The sequence below is a fragment of the Oncorhynchus tshawytscha genome, linkage group LG03 (genome assembly GCF_018296145.1).
Source record: "Oncorhynchus tshawytscha isolate Ot180627B linkage group LG03, Otsh_v2.0, whole genome shotgun sequence".
Taxonomy (NCBI): Eukaryota; Metazoa; Chordata; class Actinopteri; order Salmoniformes; family Salmonidae; genus Oncorhynchus; species Oncorhynchus tshawytscha.
Window position 1 is genome coordinate 13406840 of NC_056431.1, and position 26954 is coordinate 13433793.

Consider the following 26954-nt stretch of genomic DNA (forward strand, 5'->3'; position numbering starts at 1 on the left):
TGTTCAGTCTAATGTATCGTCATGGTGTTTACATGGGTTTGAGCTCACAGATGTATCGTCTACACAGTCTCCCTCTTCTCTATGTGTAAACCAAATAGCACTGTCATCAACTGTTGTGATGTCGAATAGATACAAACAGCATTTGATAAGACCTTATTGCACACAGGGTCAACCTCACCAGTCAGCTGTTTTTCCTTTTGATAAATGCTGTTATTTTTTTGCCTTTACCCTGTTAGACCTTATCCTACTCCTCTTCTGTTCCTCTGGTGATGTAGATGTTAACCCAGGCCCTGCAGCACCTAGTCTCTCCCATTCCCCAGGCACTCTCATTTCTTGACCTCTGTAACCGTAAAAGCTGTGGTTTCATGCATGTTAACATTAGAAGCCTCCTCCCTAAGTTTGTTTCATGCACTGCTTTAGCACACTCCGCCAACCCGGATGTCCTAGCCGTGTCTGAATCCTGGCTTAGGAAGGCCACCAAAAATCCAGAAATTTCCATCTTTAACTATAACATTTTCCGACAAGATAGAACTGCAAAGGGGGCGGAGTTGCAATCTTTTGCAGAGATAGAACTCTTCAGGATGTTATACTATCCAGGTCTGTGCCCAAACAATTCAAGCTTCTACTTTTAAAAATCCACCTCTCCAGAAACAAGTCTCTCACTGTTGCCGCTTGTTACAGACCCACTTCAGCCCCCAGCTGTGCCCTTAACACCCCGGCCGTCCTACAATCTAAGCTAGATGCCCTCAATCTCATACAAATTATCAAGGAACCTACCAGGTACAACCCTAAATCCATAACCATGGGCACCCTCTTAGATATCATCCTGTCCAACTTGCCCTCTAAATACACCACTGCTGTCCTCAACCAGGATTTCAGCGATCATTGCCTCATTGCCTGCGTGCATAATGGGTCCTCGGTCAAACGACCACGCCTCATCACTGTGAAACGCTCCTTAAAACACTTCAGTGAGCAGGCCTTTCTAATTGACCTGGCCCGGGTATCCTGGAAGGACATTGTCTTCATCCCATCAGTAGAGGATGCCTGGTTGCTCTTTAAAAGTGCTTTCCTCCATCCTTAGTGCTTTCCTTAAATAAGCATGCCCCATTCAAAAAATGTAGAACTAAGAACAGATATAGCCCTTGGTTCACCCCAGACTTGACTGCCCTTGACCAGCACAAAAACATCCTGTGGTGTTATGCATTGGCATCGAATAGCCCCTGCAATATGCAACTTTTCAGGGATGTCAGGAACCAATATACTCATTCAGTTAGGAAAGCATGGACTTTACACTCTACACTGTAAAGTCCTTGGAAAATATGAGCACCTCCTCCCAGCTGCCCACTGCTCTGAGGATAGGAAATATTGTCACCACCAATAAATCTCCGATAATCGATCATTTCAATAAACATTTTTCTACTGCTGGCCATGCTTTCCACACCTGGCTGTCCCCCCCACCACCACCACCGCTTCTCCTTCACCCAAATCCAGACATCTGATGTTCTGAAAGAGCTGCAACATCTGGATCCCTACAAATCAGCTGGGCTAGACAATCTGGACCCTCTATTTCTAAAATTATCCGACAAAATTTTTGCAACCCCTATTACTTATTACTAGCCTATTCAACCTCTTTCGTATCGTCTGAGATCCCTAAAGATTGGAAAGCTGCCCCGTTCATCCCCCACTTCAAAGTGGGAGATACTCTAGACACAAACTGTTAGACCTACAGTGCCTTGCGAAAGTATTCGGCCCCCTTGAACTTTGCAACCTTTTGCCACATTTCAGGCTTCAAACATAAAGATATAAAACTGTATTTTTTTGTGAAGAATCAACAACAAGTGGGACACAATCATGAAGTGGAACGACATTTATTGGATATTTCAAACTTTTTTAACAAATCAAAAACTGAAAAATTGGGCGTGCAAAATTATTCAGCCCCTTGACTTTCAGTGCAGCAAACTCTCTCCAGAAGTTCAGTGAGGATCTCTGAATGATCCAATGTTGACCTAAATGACTAATGATGATAAATACAATCCACCTGTGTGTAATCAAGTCTCCGTATAAATGCACCTGCACTGTGATAGTCTCAGAGGTCCGTTAAAAGCGCAGAGAGCATCATGAAGAACAAGGAACACACCAGGTAGGGAGAGGTCCGAGATACTGTTGTGAAGAAGTTTAAAGCCGGATTTGGATACAAAAAGATTTCCCAAGCTTTAAACATCCCAAGGAGCACTGTGCAAGCGATAATATTGAAATGGAAGGAGTATCAGACCACTGCAAATCTACCAAGACCTGGCCGTCCCTCTAAACTTTCAGTTCATACAAGGAGAAGATTGATCAGAGATGCAGCCAAGAGGCCCATGATCACTCTGGATGAACTGCAGAGATCTACAGCTGAGGTGGGAGACTCTGTCCATAGGACAACAATCATTCGTATATTGCACAAATCTGGCCTTTATGGAAGAGTGGCAAGAAGAAAGCCATTTCTTAAAGATATCCATAAAAAGTGTTGTTTAAAGTTTGCCACAAGCCACCTGGGAGACACACCAAACATGTGGAAGAAGGTGCTCTGGTCAGATGAAACCAAAATTGAACTTTTTGGCAACAATGCAAAACGTTATGTTTGGCGTAAAAGCAACACAGCTCATCACCCTGAACACAACATCCCCACTGTCAAACATGGTGGTGGCAGCATCATGGTTTGGGCCTGCTTTTCTTCAGCAGGGACAGGGAAGATGGTTAAAATTGATGGGAAGATGGATGGAGCCAAATACAGGACCATTCTGGAAGAACCTGATGGAGTCTGCAAAAGACCTGAGACTGGGACGGAGATTTGTCTTCCAACAAGACAATGATCCAAAACATAAAGCAAAATCTACAATGGAATGGTTCAAAAATAAACATATCCAGGTGTTAGAATGGCCAAGTCAAAGTCCAGACCTGAATCCAATCGAGAATCTGTGGAAAGAACTGAAAACTGCTGTTCACAAATGCTCTCCATCCAACCTCACTGAGCTCGAGCTGTTTTGCAAGGAGGAATGGGAAAAATGTTCAGTCTCTCGTGTGCAAAACTGATAGAGACATACCCCAAGCGACTTACAGCTGTAATCGCAGCAAAAGGTGGCGCTACAAAGTATTAACTTAAGGGGGCTGAATAATTTTGCACGCCCAATTTTTCAGTTTTTGATTTGTTAAAAAAGTTTGAAATATCCAATAAATGTCGTTCCACTTCATGATTGTGTCCCACTTGTTGTTGATTCTTCACAAAAAATACAGTTTTATATCTTTATGTTTGAAGCCTGAAATGTGGCAAAAGGTCGCAAAGTTCAAGGGGGCCGAATACTTTCGCAAGGCACTGTATATCTATCCTGCCCTGCCTTTCTAAAATCTTCGAAAGCCAAGTTAACAAACAGATCACCGACCATTTCGAATCCCACCGTACCTTCTCCACTATGCAATCTGGTTTCCGAGCTGGACATGGGTGCACCTCAACCATGCTCAAGGTCCTAAACGATATCATAACCGCAATAGATAAAAGACAGTACTGTGCAGCAGTCTTCATCGACCTGGCCAAGCCTTTCGACTCTGTCAATCACCGCATTCTTATCGGTAGACTCAATAGCCTTGATGTCTCAAATGACTGCCTCGCCTGGTTCACCAACTACTTCGCAGACAGAGTTCAGTGTGTCAAAACGGAGGGCCAGTTGTCCGGACTTCTGGCAGTCTCTGTGGGGGTGCCACAGGGTTCAATCTCGGGCCGACTCTTTTCTCAGTATATATCAATGATGTCGCTCTTGCTGCTGGTGATTCTCTGATCCACCTCTACGCAGACGACACCATTGTGTATACATCCGTCCCTCCCTTGGACACTGCTAACAAAACTCTAAACGAGCTTCAATGCCATAACACTCCTTCCGAGGCCTCCAACTGCTTTTAAATGCAAGTAATCCTAAATGCATGCTCTTCAACCGATTGCTCCCCGTACCTGCCCGCCCGCCTAGCATCACTACTCTGGACGGTTCTGACTTGTGGACAACTACAAATATGTGGACAACTACAAATATCAAGGTGTCTGGTGAGACTGTAAACTCTCCTTCCAGACTCAAATGAAGCATCTCCAAACCAAAATCAAATCTAGAATATGCTTCCTATTTCGCAACAAAGCCTCCTTCACTCATGCTGCCAAACAGACCCTCATAAAACGGACTATCCTACCGATCCTTGACTTCGGTGAAGTCATTTACAAAGTAGCCACCAACACTCTACTCAGCAAACTGGATGTAGTTTATCACAATGCCATCCCCTTTGTCACCAAAGCCCCATATACTATCTTCCACTGCGACCTGCATGATCTCTTTGGCTGGCCCTCACTACATTTTCGTCACCAAACCCACTGGCTCCAGGTCATCTTTAAGTCTATGCTTGGTAAAGCCTGGCTTATTTCAGCTCACTGGTCACCATAGCAAAACCCACCCATAACACGCACTCCAGCAGGTATATTTACTGGTCACCCCAAAGCCAACACTTACTTTGGCCGCCTTTCCTTCCAGTTCTCTGCTGCAAATGACTGGAACGAATTAACTTTAAGCATCAGCTGTCAGTGCTGCTTACCAATCACAGTACCTGTACATAGCCAATCTGTAAATGGCACACCCAACTACCTCATCCCCATATTGTTACTTATCCTCTTGCTCTTTTGCACCCCAGTATCTCTACTTGCACATAGTCTGCACTAGAGGTTGACCGATTAATCGGAATGGCCGGTTAATTAGGGCCGATTTCAAGTTTTCATAACTTATTCACCTTTATTTCATCTTTATTTAACTAGGCAAGTCAGGCAAGTCAGTTAAGAACACATTCTTATATTCAATTACGGCCCAGGAACGGTGGGTTAACTGCCTCGTTCAGGGGCAGAAAGACAGATTTTCTCCTTGTCAGCTTGGAGGATGCAATCTTGCAACCTTACAGTTAACAATCATAATCACTAGTTAACTACACGTGGTTGATGGTATTACTAGATATTATCTAGCGTGTCCTGTGTTGCATATAATCTGACTGTGCATACAAGTATCTAAGTATCTGACTGAGCGGTGGTAGGCAGAAGCAGGTGCTAAACATTCATTCAAATAGCCCTTTCGTGCGTTTTGCCAGCAGCTCTTCGTTGTGCGTCAAGCATTGCGCTGTTTATGACTTCAAACCTATCAACTCCCGAGATGAGGCTGGTGTGACCGAATTGAAAAAGCTGGCCAGTTAGCGCGTGCTAATAGCGTTTCAAACTTCACTCGCTCTGAGCCTTGGGGTGTTTTTTTTCCCTTGCTCTGCATGGGTAACGCTGCTTCGATGTGGTGGCTGTTGCCGTTGTGTTGCTGGTTCGAGCCCAGGGAGGAGCGAGGAGAGGGACGGAGGGTATACTGTTACACTGTCAATACTAAAGTGCCTATAAGAACATCTAATAGTCAAAGGTTAATGAAATACAAATGGTATAGAGGGAAATAGTTCTATAATAACTACAACCTAAAGCATCTTACCTGGGAATATTGAAGACTCATGTTAAAAGGAACCACCAGCTTTCATATGTTCTCATGTTCTGAGCAAGGAACTGAAACTTTAGCTTTCTTACATAGCACATATTGCACTTTTACGTTCTTTTCCAACACTTTGTTTTTGCATTATTTAAACCAAATTGAACACGTTTCATTATCTACTTGAGGCTAAATTTATTTTATTGAACTATTATATTAAGTTAAAATAAGTGTTAATTCAGTATTGTTGTAATTATCATTATTACAAATATATATATATTTTTAAATCAGCCGATTAATCGGGGGTGACTTTTTTGGTCCTCCAATAATCGGTATCGGTATCTGCGTAGAAAAATCATAATCGGTCGACCTCTAATCCGCAAATCTATCTCTCCAGTGTTAATGCTAAATTGTAATTATTTCGCCACAATGGCCTATTTATTGCCTTACCTCCCTACTCTTCTACATCTGCACACACTGTACATAGATTTTTCTATTGTGTTATTGACTTTATGTTTGTTTATGTGTAAGTCTGTGTTGCTGTTTTTGTCGCACTGCTTTGCTTTATCTTGGCCAGGTCGCAGTTGTAAATGAGATCTTGTTCTCAACTGGCCTACCTGGTTAAATAAAGGTGACATTAAAATAATTAAAAAATACACTCGAGGGCAACAGTCACACTGGTGATTTAGCCTTCACCCTGATGAAGTGTTGCTACTGTACTAGATTTGCTTAACGGAGCATTCTAGTTTAGATACAGGCCTTTCTCCCTGCACCTCTTCCCCTCATAAGCATCATATTCTCTGTAAGGACCAGGGGTTTATTCCCATCAGTACATCTCATTCTCTGTCCCATAAAGTCTTCAGGCCTGGGGTTAGTGGTGTTCTGGTCAGTGTGCAGGTGTCCTGAGGTATATTGGGTGTATTGTTCCATACAGCTGGTTTACTGTGTGGACAGGATATAGGCCCCTGGGCCCTGGGACTCCTGGCCACTGATTACAGGGCAGGGTCTGAGCATCAGGAAGATGAGACCAGACCATGCACCACAGCCCTGTGATGTTTCTATAACACCTCACCCTCACCTCCAGCAGTTCCCCCTGACTGTCTGTGACACACACACTGGAGTTCCCCAAACTGACTGAATAAGACAAGGAAAGGGAGAGAGGGCTACAGCCCTTAGAAGTGAAAGTTGAGAGAGAGAGTGTGTGTGTTTGTGTCTGTGTGCCTCTGTCTGACTGTGTGCCTCTGTGTGTGCCTGTGCTCTGCTCTGCTCCTCACTCTGGGCGTGTAGCCCCTAGCAGTTCCTGACCCTGTATCATTCAGGGCAGAGTGCCAAAATAAACCCATGATGCCAGACATGCTGATTGGCTGACACTGACCAAACACAGCCTGTCTCCAGGTCCTGATCTGTTCAACACTGTTGAAACATTAATAGTAGATGTCTAAGCTGGTTAGATTTAGGTGGTCCGAAGTCTGTCCTGAGAGAGCGAGATATACTACACCACTAGATGTCGCCATTCACCAATGACTGTTACTGCAGTGGACCTTTGACATAGAACAGTGTGACTAAATGGTCCAAGGGGACAGGACTGTGTAGCAACATGCTTGTTTGTAAACACTGGTGTCACAGGGGGGTTGCAGTGCAGCTGCTGTAGGAAAAAAATATTTGCTGTGTTGTGTTACTGTTGTGTTGGGCCGAGGTCGGACCAGACACAGGCCAATACGGGGTCCCCTAACACTGGTCACAGGCCTGAGTGATGAGGTCCCCCAAGCCGGCCAATTAAAACATTTCCGCCGTCTTCATGACGAGCACTGCCTTGCCCCGTGCCTCAGCTGCCTTTCAGTGTTTCAATTAACTCTGTGGCTTTTCAAGCTCATTAGTCACTCTCTTTCTCCCCCCTCTGATGCTGTGTTTAAGTTTGAACTAGCTCAAAACTTTTCCAGTCGCGGTGGTGTCTGTTACCATTTCCTCTGCCGCAGCGCCTTGGCAGGGACCAGACCCATTATCTCTGAGGCTAAAGCATAGAGATAGATAGAGGACTCATCTTTATATCTGTGCTATTATGGCATCTGTGACAGCATGGGCAGCGCCATGGAGGCTACAACCCATAGGAATCGCCACCGAGTTGACTACTTTAAAATGTCCGAAGCATGGTGGAAGCCCTCAATGGCGCTGCCCATGTTAAAATAGCCTTTTGGTCACTAGAGGTTTCTATCATTCTCTATGGATAAAAGTCATAAGCCAGACAGCGCTAATGAAGCAGAGTGCAAAGCTAACAGGAAGCTGATGGGGTTTGAATCCCCATGGTTGGTTTTACCGGGTTATCAACTTCCTTTTGTCTACAACACTCCTGCTGCTGCCTTACTGAGAGACAGATCCTTGTGCTTAATGCCCGTGTCTCTGACCTTCAGTATACCATTAGGGCTGTACAGTGCAACCATTTTACTTGCATATGCGCCTAAATATTTTGCTGTGCGACCTGACATTTTTATTTGCAGCACCAGAGTGACAATAAAAAAAAGAAGAAGAAAATTGTTGCAAGGATCACTTCACTGTGCGGCAGCCCCTGAGTGCCATGGAGAATACACAGAGTACAGATTCATGACCGTCATCCTTGCGCCATTGCTACAAAGAAAACGGCTTGTTACGTCAAATATATTTCATTGTGCTCCTAAATTTCTTTGCGTGCTCCTACATTTTTTAACTTAGGCGCACACGTGCCCCTTGTCCAAAAAAATTTAAAATCAGTATAGAGCCCTGACCTGGAAATAAAGGCAGAAGATATGGGCTAGTCTACTGCACCTCAGCCTACTGGGCTTAAATGGCCTCTAACCTGACCCCTAGTCTGCCTGCCTATCACATGAGGTTGGTGGCACCTTCATTGGGGAGGACAGGCTCGTAGTAATGGCTGGAGTGGAATTTTTTTAATCGTATCAAATACATCAAACGCATGGTTTCCATTGATTCTGTGCCGGTGCCCCCTGTGTATAACCTCGCTATTGTTATTTTACTGCTGCTCTTTAATTATTTGTTACTTTTATTTCTTGTTCTTATTTTTGGGGGTGTCTTTTTTTAATATATTTTTTTATATACTGCATTGTTGGCTAAGGGCTTGTAAGTAAACACTTCACTGTAAGGTCTACCTATACCTGTTGTATTCGGCGCATGTGACATGCATTTTGATTTGATGCCATTCCATTCACTGCATTCCGGGCATTATTATGAGCCGTTCTCCCCTCAGCAGTCTCCTGTGCTGCTTATAAGCATCTGCACAGAGGTTTCAACTCTCTTTGTCTGAGGATGGAAAAAGCTGTATTGAAAGTGAAAGGCCCAGCCCCACCCATCTTTAAATGAAACGGCCAATGTGGCAGATCCAGCTACCCAGTAATAAGAGGTGATTGGCAGGAAGAATTAACGCCCGCTTTGTTCAGGGTGCTCACCGAAGCTCGCGCGCACATGCACACACACACCATCCACAATACATTAGAGGCCTGTATTCCACAGTGGCCATGGCAACCCAGGAGACAAACAGTAGGGTGAAAATCTGGCCCAGTGTGGTGCTGGTAGGAGAAAGTGCTACATATGCAAACAAACACTCTCTCGTAATCTACCTGTACTCATAATAACTGCTACACTGCAGTCATCCATTTAGTTAGTTGCTTACTGTTACAACTGCAGCTCCTGATCCTAATCTCTCAGAACCAGTTGTTCTGTAAACACTAGCGAGAATCTCACAAAATTAGGAACCACCCGTGTCCTTGGTTCTCCAGTTTGACGTCAATACTATTCATAGTAACTTACGTCCTTCGCCCTGTCTAGTGCATAGAAATGAACTAAACCAAACAATTGCTGTGTTACATTCTACCGCCCATAAACTGTTCACTAAGGTATAGTGCAGTGTGTTACATTCTACCGCCCATAAACTGTTCACTAAGGTATAGTGCAGTGTGTTACATTCTACCGCCCATAAACTGTTCACTAAGGTATAGTGCAGTGTGTTACATTCTACCGCCCATAAACTGTTCACTAAGGTATAGTGCAGTGTGTTACATTCTAACGCCCATAAACTGTTCACTAAGGTATAGTGCAGTGTGTTACATTCTACCGCCCATAAACTGTTCACTAAGGTATAGTGCAGTGTGTTACATTCTACCGCCCATAAACTGTTCACTAAGGTATAGTGCAGTGTGTTACATTCTACCGCCAATAAACTGTTCACTAAGGTATAGTGCAGTGTGTTACATTCTACCGCCCATAAACTGTTCACTAAGGTATAGTGCAGTGTGTTACATTCTACCGCCCATAAACTGTTCACTAAGGTATAGTGCAGTGTGTTACATTCTACCGCCCATAAACTGTTCACTAAGGTATAGTGCAGTGTGTTACATTCTACCGCCCATAAACTGTTCACTAAGGTATAGTGCAGTGTGTTACATTCTACCGCCCATAAACTGTTCACTAAGGTATAGTGCAGTGTGTTACATTCTACCGCCCATAAACTGTTCACTAAGGTATAGTGCAGTGTGTTACATTCTACCGCCCATAAACTGTTCACTAAGGTATAGTGCAGTGTGTTACATTCTACCGCCAATAAACTGTTCACTAAGGTATAGTGCAGTGTGTTACATTCTACCGCCCATAAACTGTTCACTAAGGTATAGTGCAGTGTGTTACATTCTACCGCCCATAAACTGTTCACTAAGGTATAGTGCAGTGTGTTACATTCTACCGCCCATAAACTGTTCACTAAGGTATAGTGCAGTGTGTTACATTCTACCGCCCATAAACTGTTCACTAAGGTATAGTGCAGTGTGTTACATTCTAACGCCCATAAACTGTTCACTAAGGTATAGTGCAGTGTGTTACATTCTACCGCCCATAAACTGTTCACTAAGGTATAGTGCAGTGTGTTACATTCTACCGCCCATAAACTGTTCACTAAGGTATAGTGCAGTGTGTTACATTCTACCGCCAATAAACTGTTCACTAAGGTATAGTGCAGTGTGTTACATTCTACCGCCCATAAACTGTTCACTAAGGTATAGTGCAGTGTGTTACATTCTACCACCAATAAACTGTTAACTAAGGTATAGTGCAGTGTGTTACATTCTACCACCAATAAACTGTTAACTAAGGTATAGTGCAGTGTGTTACATTCTACCACCAATAAACTGTTAACTAAGGTATAGTGCAGTGTGTTACATTCTACCGCCCATAAACTGTTCACTAAGGTATAGTGCAGTGTGTTACATTCTACCACCAATAAACTGTTAACTAAGGTATAGTGCAGTGTGTTACATTCTACCACCAATAAACTGTTAACTAAGGTATAGTGCAGTGTGTTACATTCTACCGCCCATAAACTGTTCACTAAGGTATAGTGCAGTGTGTTACATTATACCACCAATAAACAGTTAACTAAGGTATAGTGCAGTGTGTTACATTCTACCACCAATAAACTTAACTAAGGTATAGTGCAGTGTGTTAGTCTATCATCCAAACGGCCCATGTGGAAGGTCCAGCTACCCAGTAATAAGATGTGATTGGCAGGCAGAAGGAATTCCTTGCTTAGGTCACAGTGCTGACAAACACACACACACACTAGAGGCCTGTATTCTACAGGCACTTGCAATCAATAGCATCTATTAATTACATTATTATTATTATGAATAGTATTGACGTCAAACGGGAGAACCAAGGACACAGGTGGTTCCACATTTTGTGAGATTATATCTAGTGTTTAGGATCTGTGGTTAGGATCAGAAGCTGGCACTTGCATTAAAATGCAAATGCAATTCAATTTATAACATTTTTGACATGTGTTTTTATGGATTTTTTTGTTGTTATTCTGTCTCTCACTGTTCAAATAAACCTACCATTAAAATTATAGACTGATCATTTCTTTGTCAGTGGGCAAACATACAAAATCAGCAGGGGATTAAATACTTTTTTCCCTCACTGTAGTTCTGTCCTTCATCTGTAATGGTCTATTAATGTCAAGTTTCATGGACCCCATGAAGAGTAGCTTCAGCTTTGACCCTAGCTAATGGGGATCCTAATAAATACAGTACCTTGCCCTGGACAGCTTTAGTTGTGGTGCTTGGCCGACATGCGTACGAACACACACATGCATACACACACAGCACTCCTGACAAGACTACGTTTTTCCCGATATCTTAAATCTAATCTAATCTAGTTCACCTTTTTCACAGTGGCTTTTGTCCACTTCAGTCAGATCATGACATGGTCAGTAAAGGCCTGGAGCTGAGAGAGAAATGGTCTAGAGTTGGGAGCAGGAAAGAGGGTTGAGAGAGAGAGTAAGCGAGAGGGAGGGAGGAGAGAGCTGATCTGGGTTGAGTTTAATGGAGAGAGAGCTGACCTGGCCTGGATGTAGTGTCATTTTGAGGGGATTACATGGAGGCTAAGGCTGGTCTACTCTGCAGGTGAGTGTATGGTGAGATGCAGATATTGTGGTTTGAAGGATGATTTGGACCCATCAACCCTTTACACTTGTTGGTTCATGCTACAGTACAGGACCAGCTGATTAAAAATGTACTCAACCATAATGATTCACCAGTAGAGTGTGTCTGTGTTTGTAGGTACTGTGAAGAGATGGTGCCCCTGAATGCCTGTCTCAGACTGGTCAGTAACTGTGAACAGACCCTTTCCAGCCACACCTCCAGACGTCTCATCACCATGGAGAAGATCAAGGAACCAGAGGTGGGTGTCTGTCTGTGCTTCCATCTGTATGTGTCTGTCTCTCCGCCCACCCATGTGTGTGTGTGCTTTTCCTTTTGTACTACCCTGTGTGTGTGCATCTGACTGTGCTGTTACGAGCGTGTGTATGCATTTGAGTGGAACGTCACCCATTTCGAAAAGGTAGGTGGATCCCTTTGTGAATATGATTGCAACACCATATAATTGTAGGTTTTCGTGTTGAATTACATGTATCTAAAGAGTAAAGTACCCGTGCCACTGAATATGTTTGTGCCGTGTTTGTATGTACGAGCATGCACATAAACTCAGCAAAAAAAGAAACTTCCCTTTTTCAGGACCCCATCTTAAAAAAGAAGGCAATAAATAGGCCATAGTGGGAAAATAATTACAATTTAACATTAACACTGGAGTGATAGATGTGCAGATGATGATGTGCAAGTAGAGATACTGGGCTGCAAAAGAGCAACAACAAATAACAGTATGGGGATGAGGTAGTTGGGTGTGCTATTCACAGATGGGCTGTGTAGAGTGATCGATAAGCTGCTCTGACAGCTGATGTTTAAATTAGTGAGGGAGATATAAGTCTCCAGTTTCAGTAATTGCAATTCGTTCCAGTCATTGGCAGCAGAGAACTGGAAGGAAAGGCGGCCGAAGGAAGTGTTGGCTTTGGGGATGACCAGTGAGATATACCTGCTGGAGCGCGTGCTATGGGTGGGTGTTAATATGGTGATCAGTGAGCTGAGATAAGGCGGGGCTTTACCTAGCAAAGACTTACAGATGACCTGGAGCCAGTGGGTTTGGCGATGAATATGTAGCGAGGGCCAGCCAACGAGAGCATACAGGTCGCAGTGGTGGGTAGTATATGGGGCTTTGGTGACAAAACGGATGGCACTGTGATAAACTACATCTAGTTTGCTGAGTAGAGTGTTGGAGGCTATTTTATAAATGACTTCGCTGAAGTCAAGGATCGGTAGGATAGTCAGTTTTACGAGGGTCTGTTTGGCAGCATGAGTGAAGGAGGCTTTGTTGCAAAATAGGAAGCAGATTCTAGATTTAATTTTGGATTGGAGATGCTTAATGTGAGTTTGGATGGAGAGTTTACAGTCTAACTAGACACCTAGGTATTTGTAGTTGTCCACATATTCTAAGTTAGAACCGTCCAGAGTAGTGATGCTGGGCAGGCAGGCAGGTGCGGGCAACAATTGGTTGAAGAGCATGCATTTAGTTTAACTAGCATTTAAGAGCAGTTGGAGGCCACGGAAGGAGTGTTGTATGGCATTGAAACTCGTTTGGAGGTTTGTTAACACAGTGTCCAATAAAGGGCCAGATGTATACAGAATGGTGTCGTCTGCGTAGAGGTGGATCAGAGAATCACCACCAGCAAGAGCCCGAGAATTGAACCCTGTGGCACCCCCATAGAGACTGCCAGAGGTCCGGACAACAGGCCCTCCGATTTGACACACTGAACTCTATCTGAGAAGTAGTTAGTGAACCAGGCGAGGCAGTCATTTGAGAAACCAAGGCTATTGAGTCTGCCGATAAGAATGAGGTGATTGACAGAGTCGAAAGCCTCGGCCAGGTCGATGAGGATGGCTGCACAGTACTCTTTTATCTATGGCTGTTATGATATAATTTGGGACCTTGAGCGTGGCTGAGGTGCACCCTTGACCAGCTCGGAAACCAGATTGCATAGTGGAGAAGGTACGGTGGGATTCGAAATGGTCGGAGATCTGTTTGTTAACTTGGCTTTCGAAGACTTTAGAAAGGCAGGGCAGGATGGATATAGGTCTGTAACAGTTTGGGTCTAGAGTATCTCCCCCTTTAAAGAGGGGGATGACTGTGGCAGATTTCCAAACATTAGGGATCTCAGACGATACGAAAGAGAGGTTTAATAGGCTAGTAATAAGGGTTGCAACAATTTCGGCGGATACTTTTAGGAAGAGAGGGTCCAGATTGTCTAGCCCAGCCGATTTACAGGGATCCAGATTTTGCAGCTCTTTCAGAACATCAGCTATCTTGATTTGAGTGAAGGAGAGGGGGGGTGCTTTGTCAAGTTGCTGCGGGGGGTGCAGAGCTGTTGGCCGGGGTAGGGGTAGCCAGGTGGAAAGCATGGCCAGCCATAGAAAAATGCTTATTGAAATTCTCGATTATCGTAGATTTATCGGTGGTGACAGTGCTTCCTAGCCTGTGGGCAGCTGGGAGGAGGTGCTCTTTTTCTCCAAGGACTTTACAGTGTCCCAAAACATTTTGAAATTGGTGCTACAGGATGCAAATTTCTGTTTGAAAAAGCTAGCCTTAGCTTTCCTAACTGACTGAGTATATTGGTTCCTGACTTCCCTGAAAAGTTGGATATGGCGGGGGATATTCGATGCTAGTGCAGAACGCCACAGGATGTTTTTGTGCTGGTCACGGGCAGTTAAGTCTGGAGTGAACCAAGGGCTACATCTGTTCTTAGTTATACATTTTTTGAATGGGGAATGCTTATTTAAGATGGTGAGGAAGGCACTTATAAAGAATAGCCAGGCATCATCTACTGACGGGATAAGGTCAATGTCCTTCCAGGATACTAGGGCCAGATCGATTAGAAAGGCCTGCTCACTGATGTGTTTTAGGGAGGGTTTGACAGTGATGAGTGGTGGTTGTTTGATCGCTGGCCCATCACGGATGCATGCAATGAGGCAGAGATCGCTGAGATCCTGGTTGAAGACAGCAGAGTTGTATTTAGAGGGAAAGTTGGTCGGGATGCTAGCTATGAGGGTGCTCATGTTTACGGAATTAGGGTTGTACCTGGTCGGTTCCTTGATAATTTGTGTGAGATTGAGGGCATCTAGCTTAGATTGTAGGACGGCCGGGGGGCTAAACATATCCCAGTTTAGGTCACCTAGCAGTATGAACTCTGAAGATTGATGATGGGCAATCAATTCAAATATGGTGTCCAGGGCACAGCTGAGGGGGGTCTATAACAAGCGGCAACAGTGAGAGACTTATTTCTGGAAAGGTGGATTTTTAAAAGTAGAAGCTCGAACTGTTTGGGCACAGACCTAGATTGAACTCTGCAGGCTGTCATACTATCTCTGCAGCAGATTGCAACTCCGCCCCCTTTGGCAGTTCTATCTTGGCGGAAAATGTTATAGTTAGCAATGGAGATTTCAGGGTTTTTGGTTGTTTTCCTAAGCCAGGATTCAGACACGGCTAAGACGTCCGGGTTGGCAGAGTGTGCTAAAGCAGTGAGTAAAACAAACTTAGGGAGAAGGCTTCTTATGTTAACATGCATGAAACCAAGGCTTTTACGGTTACAGAAGTCAACAAATGAGAGCACCTAGGGAGTGGGAGTGGAGCTAGGCACTGCAGGACCTGGATTAACCTCTACATCACCAGAGGAACAGAGGAGAAGTAGGATAAGGGTACGGCTAAATGCTATACGAACTGTTTCCGTCTAGCACGTTCGGAACAGAGAGTTAAAGCAGCAGGTTTATGGGCACGATAGCATAGATTCAAGGCATAGTGTACAGACAAAGGTAAGGTAGGATGTAAGTACATTGGAGGTAAACCTAGGCATTGCGTAATGATGAGAGAGATATAGTCTCTAGAGACGTTTAAACCAGGTGATGTCATCGCATATGTAGGAGGTGGAACAACATGGTTGGTTAACCTGTTGCGTCGAGCCATCTCGGATCCGGGATCGTGAATACAGCCTCAAGCTCATTACCATAACGCAACGTTAACTATTCATGAAAATCGCAAATGAAATGAAATTAATATGCTAGCTCTCAAGCTTAGCCTTTTGTTAACAACACTGTCATCTCAGATTTTCAAAATATGCTTCTCAACCATAGGAAAACAATCATTTGTGTAACAGTAGCTAGCTAGCGTAGCATTTAGCATTAGCATTAGCGTTAGCATTAGCAGGCAACATTCTCACAAAAAACAGAAAATCATTCAAATAAAATCATTACCTTTGAAGAACTTCAGATGTTTTCAATGAGGAGACTCTCAGTTAGATAGCAAATGCTCCGTTTTTCCTGAAAGATGATTTGTTTAGGAGAAATTGCTCCGTTTGGTGCATCATGTTTGGCTACCAAAAAAAAACGAAAATTCAGTCTTCAAAACGCCAAACTTTTTTCCAAATTAACTCCATAATATCGACTGAAACATGGCAAACGTTGTTTAGAACCAATCCTCAAGGTGTTTTTCACATATCTCTTGGATGATATATCGTACGTGAAAGTGTGCTTTCCCCTCTGAATCCCAGGAGAAAATGCCTGCGGCTGAAGATTACGCACCAATTTACACAAAGGCCACCGGGCGGACCCGTGGTAAATGTAGTCTCTTATGGCCAATCTTCCAATGATATGCCTACAAATACGTCACAATGCTGCAGACACCTTGGAGAAACGATAGGAAGGGCAGGCTCATTCCCGGCGCATTCACAGCCATATAAGGAGACAATAGAAAACAGAGCTTCGAATATTCTGCCCATTTCCTGGTTAAAGTATCATCTTGGTTTTGCCTGTAGCATGAGTTCTGTGGCACTCACAGATAATATCTTTGCAGTTTTGGAAACCTTAGAGTGTTTTCTTTCCAAAGCTGCCAATTATATGCATAATCGAGCCTCTTTTCGTGACAAAATATTGCGCTTAAAACGGGTACGTTTTTTTATCCATAAATTAAAAGAGCGCCCCCTATATCCAAGAAGTTAAGGCATATTGAGCAGGGCTAGAGGCTCTTTTTTTTTTTACCTTTTATTTTACTAGGCAACTCAGTTAAGAACAAATTCTTATTTTCAATGATGGCCTAGGAACAGTGGGTTAACTGCCTGTTCAAGGGCAGAACGACAGATTTTGTACCTTGTCAGCTCAGGGATTTGAACTTGCAACCTTTCGGTTACTAGTCCAATGCTCTAACCACTAGGCTACACTACCGCTCTACAGTGAAATAAGACAGTAATCACTAACCAGGACAGTAATGGACGAGGCATATTGATATTAGAGAGAGGCATGCGTCTAGTGGGTCCAGTGAGTTATCAGACCGGGTTAGCAAGCAAGCAGTTAGCAGGGGCTGGCAGTTAGCTAATAAACAGTTAATAACACTTGTATCTTTTATCAATGTTTATGAATGGAAATATAGATAAACCTTTCCTTAATGCAACTGCTGTGTCAGATTTCAAAAAAGCTTTACGGCGAAAGCACACCTTGCGATTATGTTAGGTCAGCGCTAGTCACAGAAAAACATCCAGCCATGTTCCGAAGAAGGAGAGGTGTCAGAAAAGTCAGAAATAGCGTTATAAATATTCACTTACCTTTGATGATCTTGATCGGAATGCACTCCAAGGAATCCCAGTTCCACAATAAATGTTTGTTTTGTTCGATAAAGTCCATAATTTATGTCCAAATACCTCCTTTTTGTTCGCGCTTTTAGTCAAGTAATCCAAATGCATAATGCGCGATCACTTGTTCAGATGAAACGTCAAAAACGTTCTATTACATTTCGTAGAAACATGTCAAACGATGTATAGAATAAATCTTTAGGATGTCTTTATCATAAATCTTCAATAATGTTCCAACCCGGAGAATTCCTTTGTCTTTAGAAATGCAATGGAACGCAGCTACCTCTCACGGGCGCGCACGTGTGATCAGCTCATGGCACTCTGCCAGACCTCTGGCTCAAACAGCTCTCATTCTCTCATCCTCCACAGTAGAAGCCTGAAACAAGGTTATAAAGACTGTTGACATCTAGTGGAAGCCTTAGGGAGTGCAATATGACCCCATAGACACTGTATCTTTGATAGGCAATGACTTGAAAAACTACAAACCTCAGATTTCCACTTCCTGGTTGGATTTTTTTCTCCGGTTTTTGCCTGCTATATGAGTTCTGTTTTACTCACAGACATCATTCAAACAGTTTTAGAAACTTCAGAGTGTTTCCAAATCTACTATTATATGCATATTCTAGCTTTTGCGCCTGAGTAGCAGGCAGTTTACTCTGGGTACCTTTTTATCCAAGCTACTCAATACTGCCCCCCAGTCCCAAAGAAGTTAATGAATATGCACCTGTGAAACGGTCATTAAGACACTAACAGCTTACAGACGGTAGGCAATTAAGGTCACAGTTATGAAAACTTAGGACACTAAAGAGCCCTTTCTACTGACTCTGGAAAAACCAAAAGAAAGATGCCCAGGGTCCATGCTCACCTGCGTGAACGTGCCTTAGGCATGCTGCAAGGAGGCATGAGGACTGCAGATGTGGCCAGGGCAATAAATTACAATGTCCGTACTGTGAGACACCTAAGACATCGCTACAGGGAGACAGGATGGACAGCTGATCATCCTCGAAGTGGCAGACCACGTGTAACAACACCTACACAGGATCGATAAATCCGAACATCACACCTGCGGGACAGGAACAGGATGCAACCACTGCCCGAGTTACACTAGGAGCGCACAATCCCTCCATCAGTGCTCAGACTGTCCGCAGTAGGATGAGAGAGGCTAGACTGAGGGCTTGTAAGCCTGTTGTAAGGCAGGTCCTCACCAGACATCACCGGCAACATTGTCGCCTATGGGCACAAACCCACCGTTGCTGGACCAGACAAGACTGGCAAAAAGTGCTCTTCACTGACGAGTCGTGGTTTTGTCTTACCAGGGGTGATGGTCAGATTTGCGTTTATCGTTGAAGGAATGGGCATTACACCGATGCTTGTACTCTGGAGCGGGATCAATTTGGAGGTGGAGGGTCCGACGTGGTCTGGGGCGGTGTGTCACAGCATCATCGGACTGAGCTTGTTGTCATTGCAGGCAATCTCAACACTGTGCGTTACAGGGAAGACATCCTCCTCCCTCATGTGGTACCCTTCCTGCAGGCTCATCCTGACATGACCCTCCAGCATGACGACTGCCATACTGCTCGTTCTGTGCGTGATTTCCTGCAAGACAGGAATGTCAGTGTTCTGCAATGGCCAGCAAAGAGCCCTGATCTCAATCCCATTGAGCACGTCGGGGACCTGTTGGATCGGAGGGTGAGGGCTAGGGCCATTCCCCCCAGAAATGTCAGGGAACTTGCAGGTGCCTTGAGGAGGACATGCACTGAAGTACTTAATGCAGCTGGTGGCCACACCAGATACTGACTGTTACTTTTAATTTTGATCCCCCCTTTGTTCAGGGACGCATTATTCAATTTCTGTTAGTCACATGTCTGTGGAACTTGTTCAATTTATGTCTTAGTTGTTGAATCTTATGTTCATACAAATATTTACACATGTTAAGTTTGCTGAAAATAAATGCAGTTGACATGTGAGAGGACGTTTCTTTTTTTAATGTTTACTATGAGTTGTCTGTGTGTGTCCTTTAAACGTTCATGTGCAATACAACAGAGTTACAGTTAAGGGGGATGTCGATGGTGCTTCTCTCGAGGTCTGCAGTAAACCTCAGCATCTGGCTATGATTGGCTTTTTTTATATACAGCACTTAAATGACTTAATCACACATTTTATGGAAAATAATCCATCTTTGGATTTGACAACCTCTTCACTTCAAAACACCAAATTGTTCCCATAAAGGAAAGCCCTGCGCAAATCACCGCATACACACACACACACTCTGGAATCTGTCTCTGACTCCCAGTGCCCCAAACCTGGAACATATCTCATAGCATGCTACTATATATAGATACAGTTCCGTTAAAGTATTCATACCCCTTGACTTATTCCATATTTTGTTGTTACAGCCTGAATTCAAAATGGATTACATCAGGTTTTTTTCTCTCAATTGTCTACAGAAATATCTCATTTACATACAGTACCAGTATAAAGTTTGGACACACCTACTCATTCAAGGGTTTTTCTTTATTTTACTATTTTCTACATTGTAGAATAATAGTGAAGACATCAAAACTCTGAAATGACACATATGGAATCATGTAGTAACCAAAAAGTGTTAAAATATATATATATATATATATATATATATATATATATATATATATATATATATGAGCTATTCTATTCTTCAAAGTAGCCACACTTTGACTTGATGACAGCTTTGCACACTCTTGGCATTCTCTCAACAAGCATGATGTAAGTCACCTGGAATGCATTTGAATTAAGTGAATTAACAGCTCAAATAAGCAAAGAGAAACGAGTGTCCATCATTACGAGAGTCCATCATTACTAAGGCATGAAGGTCAGTCAATCCATAACATTTGAAGAACTTTGAAAGTTTCAAGTGCAGTCGCAAAAACAATCAAGCACTATGATGAAACTGGCTCTCATGAAGACCGCCACAGGAAAGGAAGACCCAGAGTTACTCTGCTGTGGAGGATCTGTTCCTTAGAGTTACCAGCCTCAGAAATTGCAGCCCAAATAAATGCTTCACAGCGTTCAAGTAACAGACACATCTCAACAACTGTTCAGAGGAGACTGTGTGAATTGAATTGCTGAAAATAAACCACTATTAAAGGACACTAACAAGAAGAAGATACTTGCTTGGGCCAAGAAACACGAGCAATGGACTTTAGACCGGTGAAAATCTGTACTTTTGGTCTGATGAGTCCAAATTTCAGATTTTTGGTTCCAACCGCTGTGTCCTTGTGAGATGCTGAGTAGGTGAACTGAGTATGATCTCCGCATGGGGCGGCAGGGTAGCCTAGTGGTTAGAGCGTTGGACTAGTAACCGAAAGGTTGCAAGTTCATATCCCCGAGCTGACAAGGTACAAATCTGTCGTTCTGCCCCTGAACAGGCAGTTAACCCACTGTTCCTAGGCCGCCATTGAAAATAAGAATTTGTTCTTAACTGACTTGCCTAGTTAAATAAAGGTAAAATAAATAAATAAATGTGTGTTTCCCACCGTGAAGGTGTGATGGTATGGGTGTGCTCTGCTAGTGACACTGTCAGTGATTTATTTAGAATTCATGGCACACTTAACCAGCATGGCTACCACAGCATTCTGCAGCGATATGCCATCCCATCTGGTTTGTGCTTCGTCGGACTATCATTTGTTTTTCAACAGGACAATGACACAACACACCTCCAGGCTGTGTAAGTGATATTTGACCAAGAAGCAGAGAGCTGGAGAGCTGCATCAGATGACCTGTCCTCGACAATCACCCAACCTGGTTTGGGATGAGTTGGACTGCAAAGTGAAGGAAAAGCAGCCAACAAGTGCTCAACATATGTGGGAACTCAAGATTGTTGGAAAAGCATTCCAGGTGAAGCTGGTTGAGAGAATGCCAAGATTGTGCAAAGCTATCAAGGCAAAGGGTAGCTACTTTGAAGAATTTCAATATAAAATATATTTTTATTTATTTAACACTTTTTTTTTGTTGGTTACTCTGATTCCATATGTGTTATTTCCTAGTTTTGATGTCTTTACTATTATTCTACAATGTAGAAAATAGTAAAAATATTGAGTATTTTGCTAAGACACTCCAAATTGAGCCCAGGTGCATCCAATTAACTTTGATCATCGTTGATGTCACTACTACAACTTGAGTCCACCTGTGGTCAATTCTATTATGTATACATGATTTAGAAAGAAAAACCTGTTCATAAAATGCCGCGCATTTGACGGTGTATGCCAGGGCAGAAAATATACCATAAAGTCCAAGGAACTGTCCGTAGAGCTATATACAGTGGGGCAAAAAAGTATTTAGTCAGCCACCAATTGTGCAAGTTCTCCCACTTAAAAAGATGAGAGAGGCCTGTAATTTTCATCATAGGTACACTTCAACTATGACAGACAAAATGAGAAAACCAAATCCAGAAAATCACATTGTAGGATTTTTAGGTAAACATTCGCTCCAGTCTGAGGTTCTGAGCGCTCTGGAGCAGGTTTTCATCAAGGATCTGTCTGTACTTTGCTCCGTTCATCTTTGTCTCAATCCTGATTAGTCTCCCAGTCCCTGCTGCTGAGAAACATCCCCACAGCATGACGCTGCCATCACCATACTTCACCGTAGGGATGGTGCTAGATGTGACGCTTGGCATTCAGGCCAGAGAGTTCAATCTTGGTTTCATCAGACCAGTGAATCTTGTTTCTCAGGGTCTGAGAGTCCTTTTTACGTGTCTTTTGGCAAACTCCAAGCGGGCTGTTATGTGCCTTTTACTGAGAAGTGTTTTCCGTCTGGCCACTCTACCATAAAGGCCTGATTGGTGGAGTGCAGCAAAGATGCTTTTCCTTCTGGAAGGTTCTTCCATCTCCACAGAGGAACTCTGGAGCTCTGTCAGAGTGACCATCGGGTTCTTGGTCACCTCTTTGACCAAGCCCTGCTCCGTTTGGCCAGGCGGCCAGCTCAAGAAGAGTCTTGGTGGTTCCATTTAAGAATGATGGAGGCCACTGTATTCTTGGGGACCTTCAAAGCTGCAGAAATGTTTTGGTACCCTTCCCCAGATATGTACCTCGACACAATCCTGTCTCGGAGCTTTACGGACATTTCCTTTGACCACATGCCTTGGTTTATGCTCTGACATGCACTGTCAACTGTGGGACCTTATATAGACTTGTGTGCCTTTCCAAATAATTTCCCATCAATTGAATATAGCACAGGTGGACTCCAATCAAGTTGTAGCAACATCTCAAGGATGATCAATGGAAACAGGATGCACCTGAGCTCAATTTCAAGTCTCATCGCAAAGGGTCTGAATACTTAAATAAAGTATTTCTGTAAATTTGCACAAATTTTTAAAAAACAGTTTCTGCTTTGTTATTATGGGATATTGTGTGTAGATTGCTGAGGATAAATAAGGCTGTAACGTAACAAAGTGGAAATAATCAAGGGGTTTGAATACTTTCCGAAGGCACTGTATGTTTACACTGGAACAATTTACACAATATGTACTAAGAATGATGTGTACAGCAGTAATAATATAAGTGAGCTATGTCAATAATCCATTATGTAAAGAAGATATGCTGTGGGTATAAACAGTCACTAAATACAAAGTACAGTAGTAGAATTATTAGAATGAGCTATGATGGGAATAGAGTATTTAAATACTCAGTGGGAAATGGGAAGTGTCCAGTGGTTCAATGTCTCTGTCATGGGACAGCAGTGTTGGTTGTGTGTGTGTTTGAGAGAGTTTGCAGTGTCAGTTTGTGTGAATTTAACTGCTTCCATTCAGAAGTGATGTTTGTGTTTTTAACTCCTACCACGGAGCACTTTGAAGTTAGTTGCTGAGCTTTTATATTCTGTGTTGAATGGTTTGGTGTATGGTTGTGTTGGGAAATGTTCAGATTTGGGACAGGTGTGTGAACTCTAGGCCTATCAATGACTACCAGGTAGAAAATATAACCTGGAAAACTTTGACCTCTGTGGTTATTGAATACCCTGCTCTAAGGAAGTATTTGGAGCTTCATATCTGGGATTGCTCTTTAAGCTCTTGGATGTGGTGGAGACTGAAGGAAACTATCTCTAGGTCCATGACAGGTTGCCTGGCAGTGGTAACCAGGGCCGACAGAGAGAGGTTGTGTTGACGAATGGCAGGCCAGCTGTGGAGTCTTCCCTTCTAGCACTCTGCATCCCCGACACCTCATTACTCCTCATCCCTCTCACCATCCCTCCCGCTCCATCCAACTTTCTGTCCACCCCGGCACATTCTTGCCTGCTGGCCTGCCAAACACTGCCTAACGACCTGGCCAAAGCCCTAACCAGGACAATATGAGGAACTTAACACTCTGCTAACATTTTATTATTGTTACACTGAGCTTGTGACGGCAAGGTGGAAAACAAGGTGAGAATTTTATCCTGTGGTTGTTTGGTTAGTTTAATGGGATACCTGGCAGAGGTCTGATATCATCTGATTTCTTTCTGCCTTCGCCTGTGTTCAAAGGCATTTTTATGACGCTAAATATGTTTACTTAACCGATGTTGTAGGTGAATTGGTTCAACTTTGTGAAGGCAAACCCTCACACTTTTTTTGCAAATTTAAGAGGTATAATTGTACTAAGAACTTTCTGTTGGTATATGGGGCTAAATTGTATTTTCTCTCTATAGGAGACAGATGCGCTGGCCCACCTGTCAGACCCTCACTTTAGCCCGTACCAAGGCCACAACGCCTTCAGGGAAAAGTACTTCAGCGGCATCAGCAAGAGGACATTGACAGGAAAGGAGGAGACCAACAAGATGGCCACCAACGGTGGGGAGTAATGTAAGGATCACAGGATGGCCCAATTCCAAATGGACCCCTAAGCCAGTATGCAATTGTGGAGAGGATTTCACCGGTGCAATCGATATGGTAATAACTCCACCTTGCTGTTTGATAGGCTAGGTGAAAGTTTCACCATATTGCATATACAAATCGAATCCTCACAGATCTGCACAAGAGCATTAGGTGAAGGTTCTAGGGGTCCATTTAGGATTGGGCCGACACCTGCCTATGGTTTACAATGGACTCCATGGGGACATAGGGCTCCCTGTTTTAAATGTCTCATTTTCTATTCAAATATGTTTTTTATTGTTTGATGTTTATTGCCCTTTGTGTAATAAGTGTGAATTGTGAACGAATAAACACCATTTTAAAATATGTATTTATTTATTTATTGGAGGCAGGAGATTTAAGGGCTCTCAATGTTGTAAATCTTTCTGTGTTATTTTTTGTCTTATCCCAGCAAGCACATTATCAGACTTGATTCAAGAGGGCCCTAAGTGTCTAGAGTACTGTTAAAGGGCTTTATTTTCAGGCAGCTGTATCCATGTACCAGAGGGCATTTAGATAACAGTTTGACAGTATCCCTGCATGATTCCAGATGAGACAAGGGACAAACTTGTTTCACACAAGTCGTTTCTCAAGCTTTTATATCCGGACATTATAAGAAACGAACGGCTCCTTATTGTAAAGACACAGAATAAGTTTCTGAAGTGCCAGCCATGGTTCGTTTGTTGTTTTGCCATCATTGGCAGAATCTGGGAAATGTTCAACTGTGTGTTCTGTTAGTGAAGGTGTTGTTTATCTAACGTTGGCTCTTGAGAAGTGATGCCATCATCTTGGCCACCCTGCATGGTCCAAGCCTTGGGGGTGTTGTGTGAAGTGATGTTTGTGTGACTGAAGGAAATACTTTTGTGGAGGGGGCCTGGTGTTTGTGGGGGGGCAGTGCTTTTGAGGACGGTGGGTATGTCTTAAATGGCGCACACTTATACTTTACTGTACTGTATAGTGCTCTACATTTGACCAGAGCCCTATGGGTGTTTATATAGGAAATAGGATGCCATTTGTGACGCAGACTGAATCATACCAGTCTACCTTTGACAATTTGGAAAGATGAGAAGCAACCTAACTGTCTGTAGTTTCTGTCAGAAATCTAGACTCTTGTCACCGCTGAATCAGTGAGGAATAACCTTATATGAGGTTCATTTTACCTAGCCACAGCGATCAGGCTGGTTCCAACTGGCTAAATGTTACCTGCTAATTTATCAAATCTGATTGACTACAACCATAATAACATAATACAAAGTTATTATAGGGTTTTATGGTCATTAAATGTAATGGATTTTATAATGGTGTTTCCTAAGCCTGTATTTAATAATTTGATAATAAAATGTATTTAGGCACAGTTTTTACGTATTTTATCAATCCCCCCAAAAATCTGCATATCGCCAAGATTGGAATGACGCATTAGCGCATCTGTGTTTGTAAATTCGAACCGAATGTGAATCAAAATAATTTTGTGAATCGCGAACAGTAATTTTAGGAAAAAAAGATTAGATGTAGCCTTTCTTTTGGATTATTTGGCTTCAAAACTAGTTTTGTAGATACTTCCAGTTGATTTGGGCATCCAGTATATAGGACATTGCAACTCAATAGATGCTAGTCAGCAGGGGCGGACTGGGACCAGAAATCATCCCTGGCATTTGTAACACATCGGCAATTTTTTTCCCATGAGGCCCCCAAACCGGCCCGTTTTCTTCCCTTGAGGCCCCCATTATTATTCCAGATAATTATAATTTTTCGCAAAAAAACAACTAGTTAGGCAGGCCAACTAGGCTAAAAGTGGACCAGCCCATCTAGCAGATAACTAGTCAGCCTGCAAAGTAAACACTTCTAAGGCAGCTAAGATAAATATGACTACAAAAGGTACTTTCCTGAAGAAAAGTTGTGGAGTTGCATCTGCTGAATAAAAAACTTTGTAGCCTACCATAGCCATTTGCTCTTTGATATATTAAATCAGTGAATTATTTCCAAAGACATAAAACGTATTTTATATGTTATACATCAAGGGTGGTCAACCATCCTCCAGGAGAGCTGTGCAGGATTTTATTACAGTCCCAATTTAACAAACCACGTTTTGGAAACGATCTGCTCAGCCGAGCCTTGATAAACTGGCTCTGATGTGTTTGAACAGGGCTTGATCAAATGCCTGCACACCCAGTATCTCTACAAACTGAGGGTTGACCATGTGTTTTTTGTAATTGCCTATCTGGTATTTTACTTTGGGGGGGGGGGTTAAGTGCTTGCACAACTACAGGAGATTGTAAATGGGATCAGAGAGCAGCCTGTCAGTGTCAATACCACATTACACTTACTTTTTTTATACATTATGTACGTAGAGACACCGCTAATGGGTGGTAATGGAAGTTTGGTTTAAAAGTAATGGAAAAGTCATGAAATTCCAATAATAACCGGAACGGAGCAAATGGAAAGGCATCAAACATGTAAACAAAGTATTTGATGCCATTCCACAGATTCCGCTCCAGCCATTACCACGAGCCTGTCACCCCACTTGAGGTTCCTC

The 26954-nt window shown here is 43.1% G+C and overlaps 1 protein-coding gene across 2 annotated transcripts in view; it reads left to right on the plus strand.

Moving 5' to 3' along the window:
- Positions 1-24748, plus strand: part of LOC112227757 (tRNA (guanine(10)-N2)-methyltransferase homolog) — a 29721-nt gene extending 4973 nt beyond the window's left edge. For both annotated transcript variants that reach the window (XM_024392608.2, XM_024392617.2), the window contains 2 exons: positions 12119-12239; positions 24220-24748. In XM_024392608.2, the coding sequence (XP_024248376.1) occupies positions 12119-12239; positions 24220-24372 (274 nt within the window). In that variant the 3' untranslated portion in view covers positions 24373-24748. The remainder of the gene's footprint in view (positions 1-12118; positions 12240-24219) is intronic.
- Positions 24749-26954: the final 2206 nt, after the last annotated feature.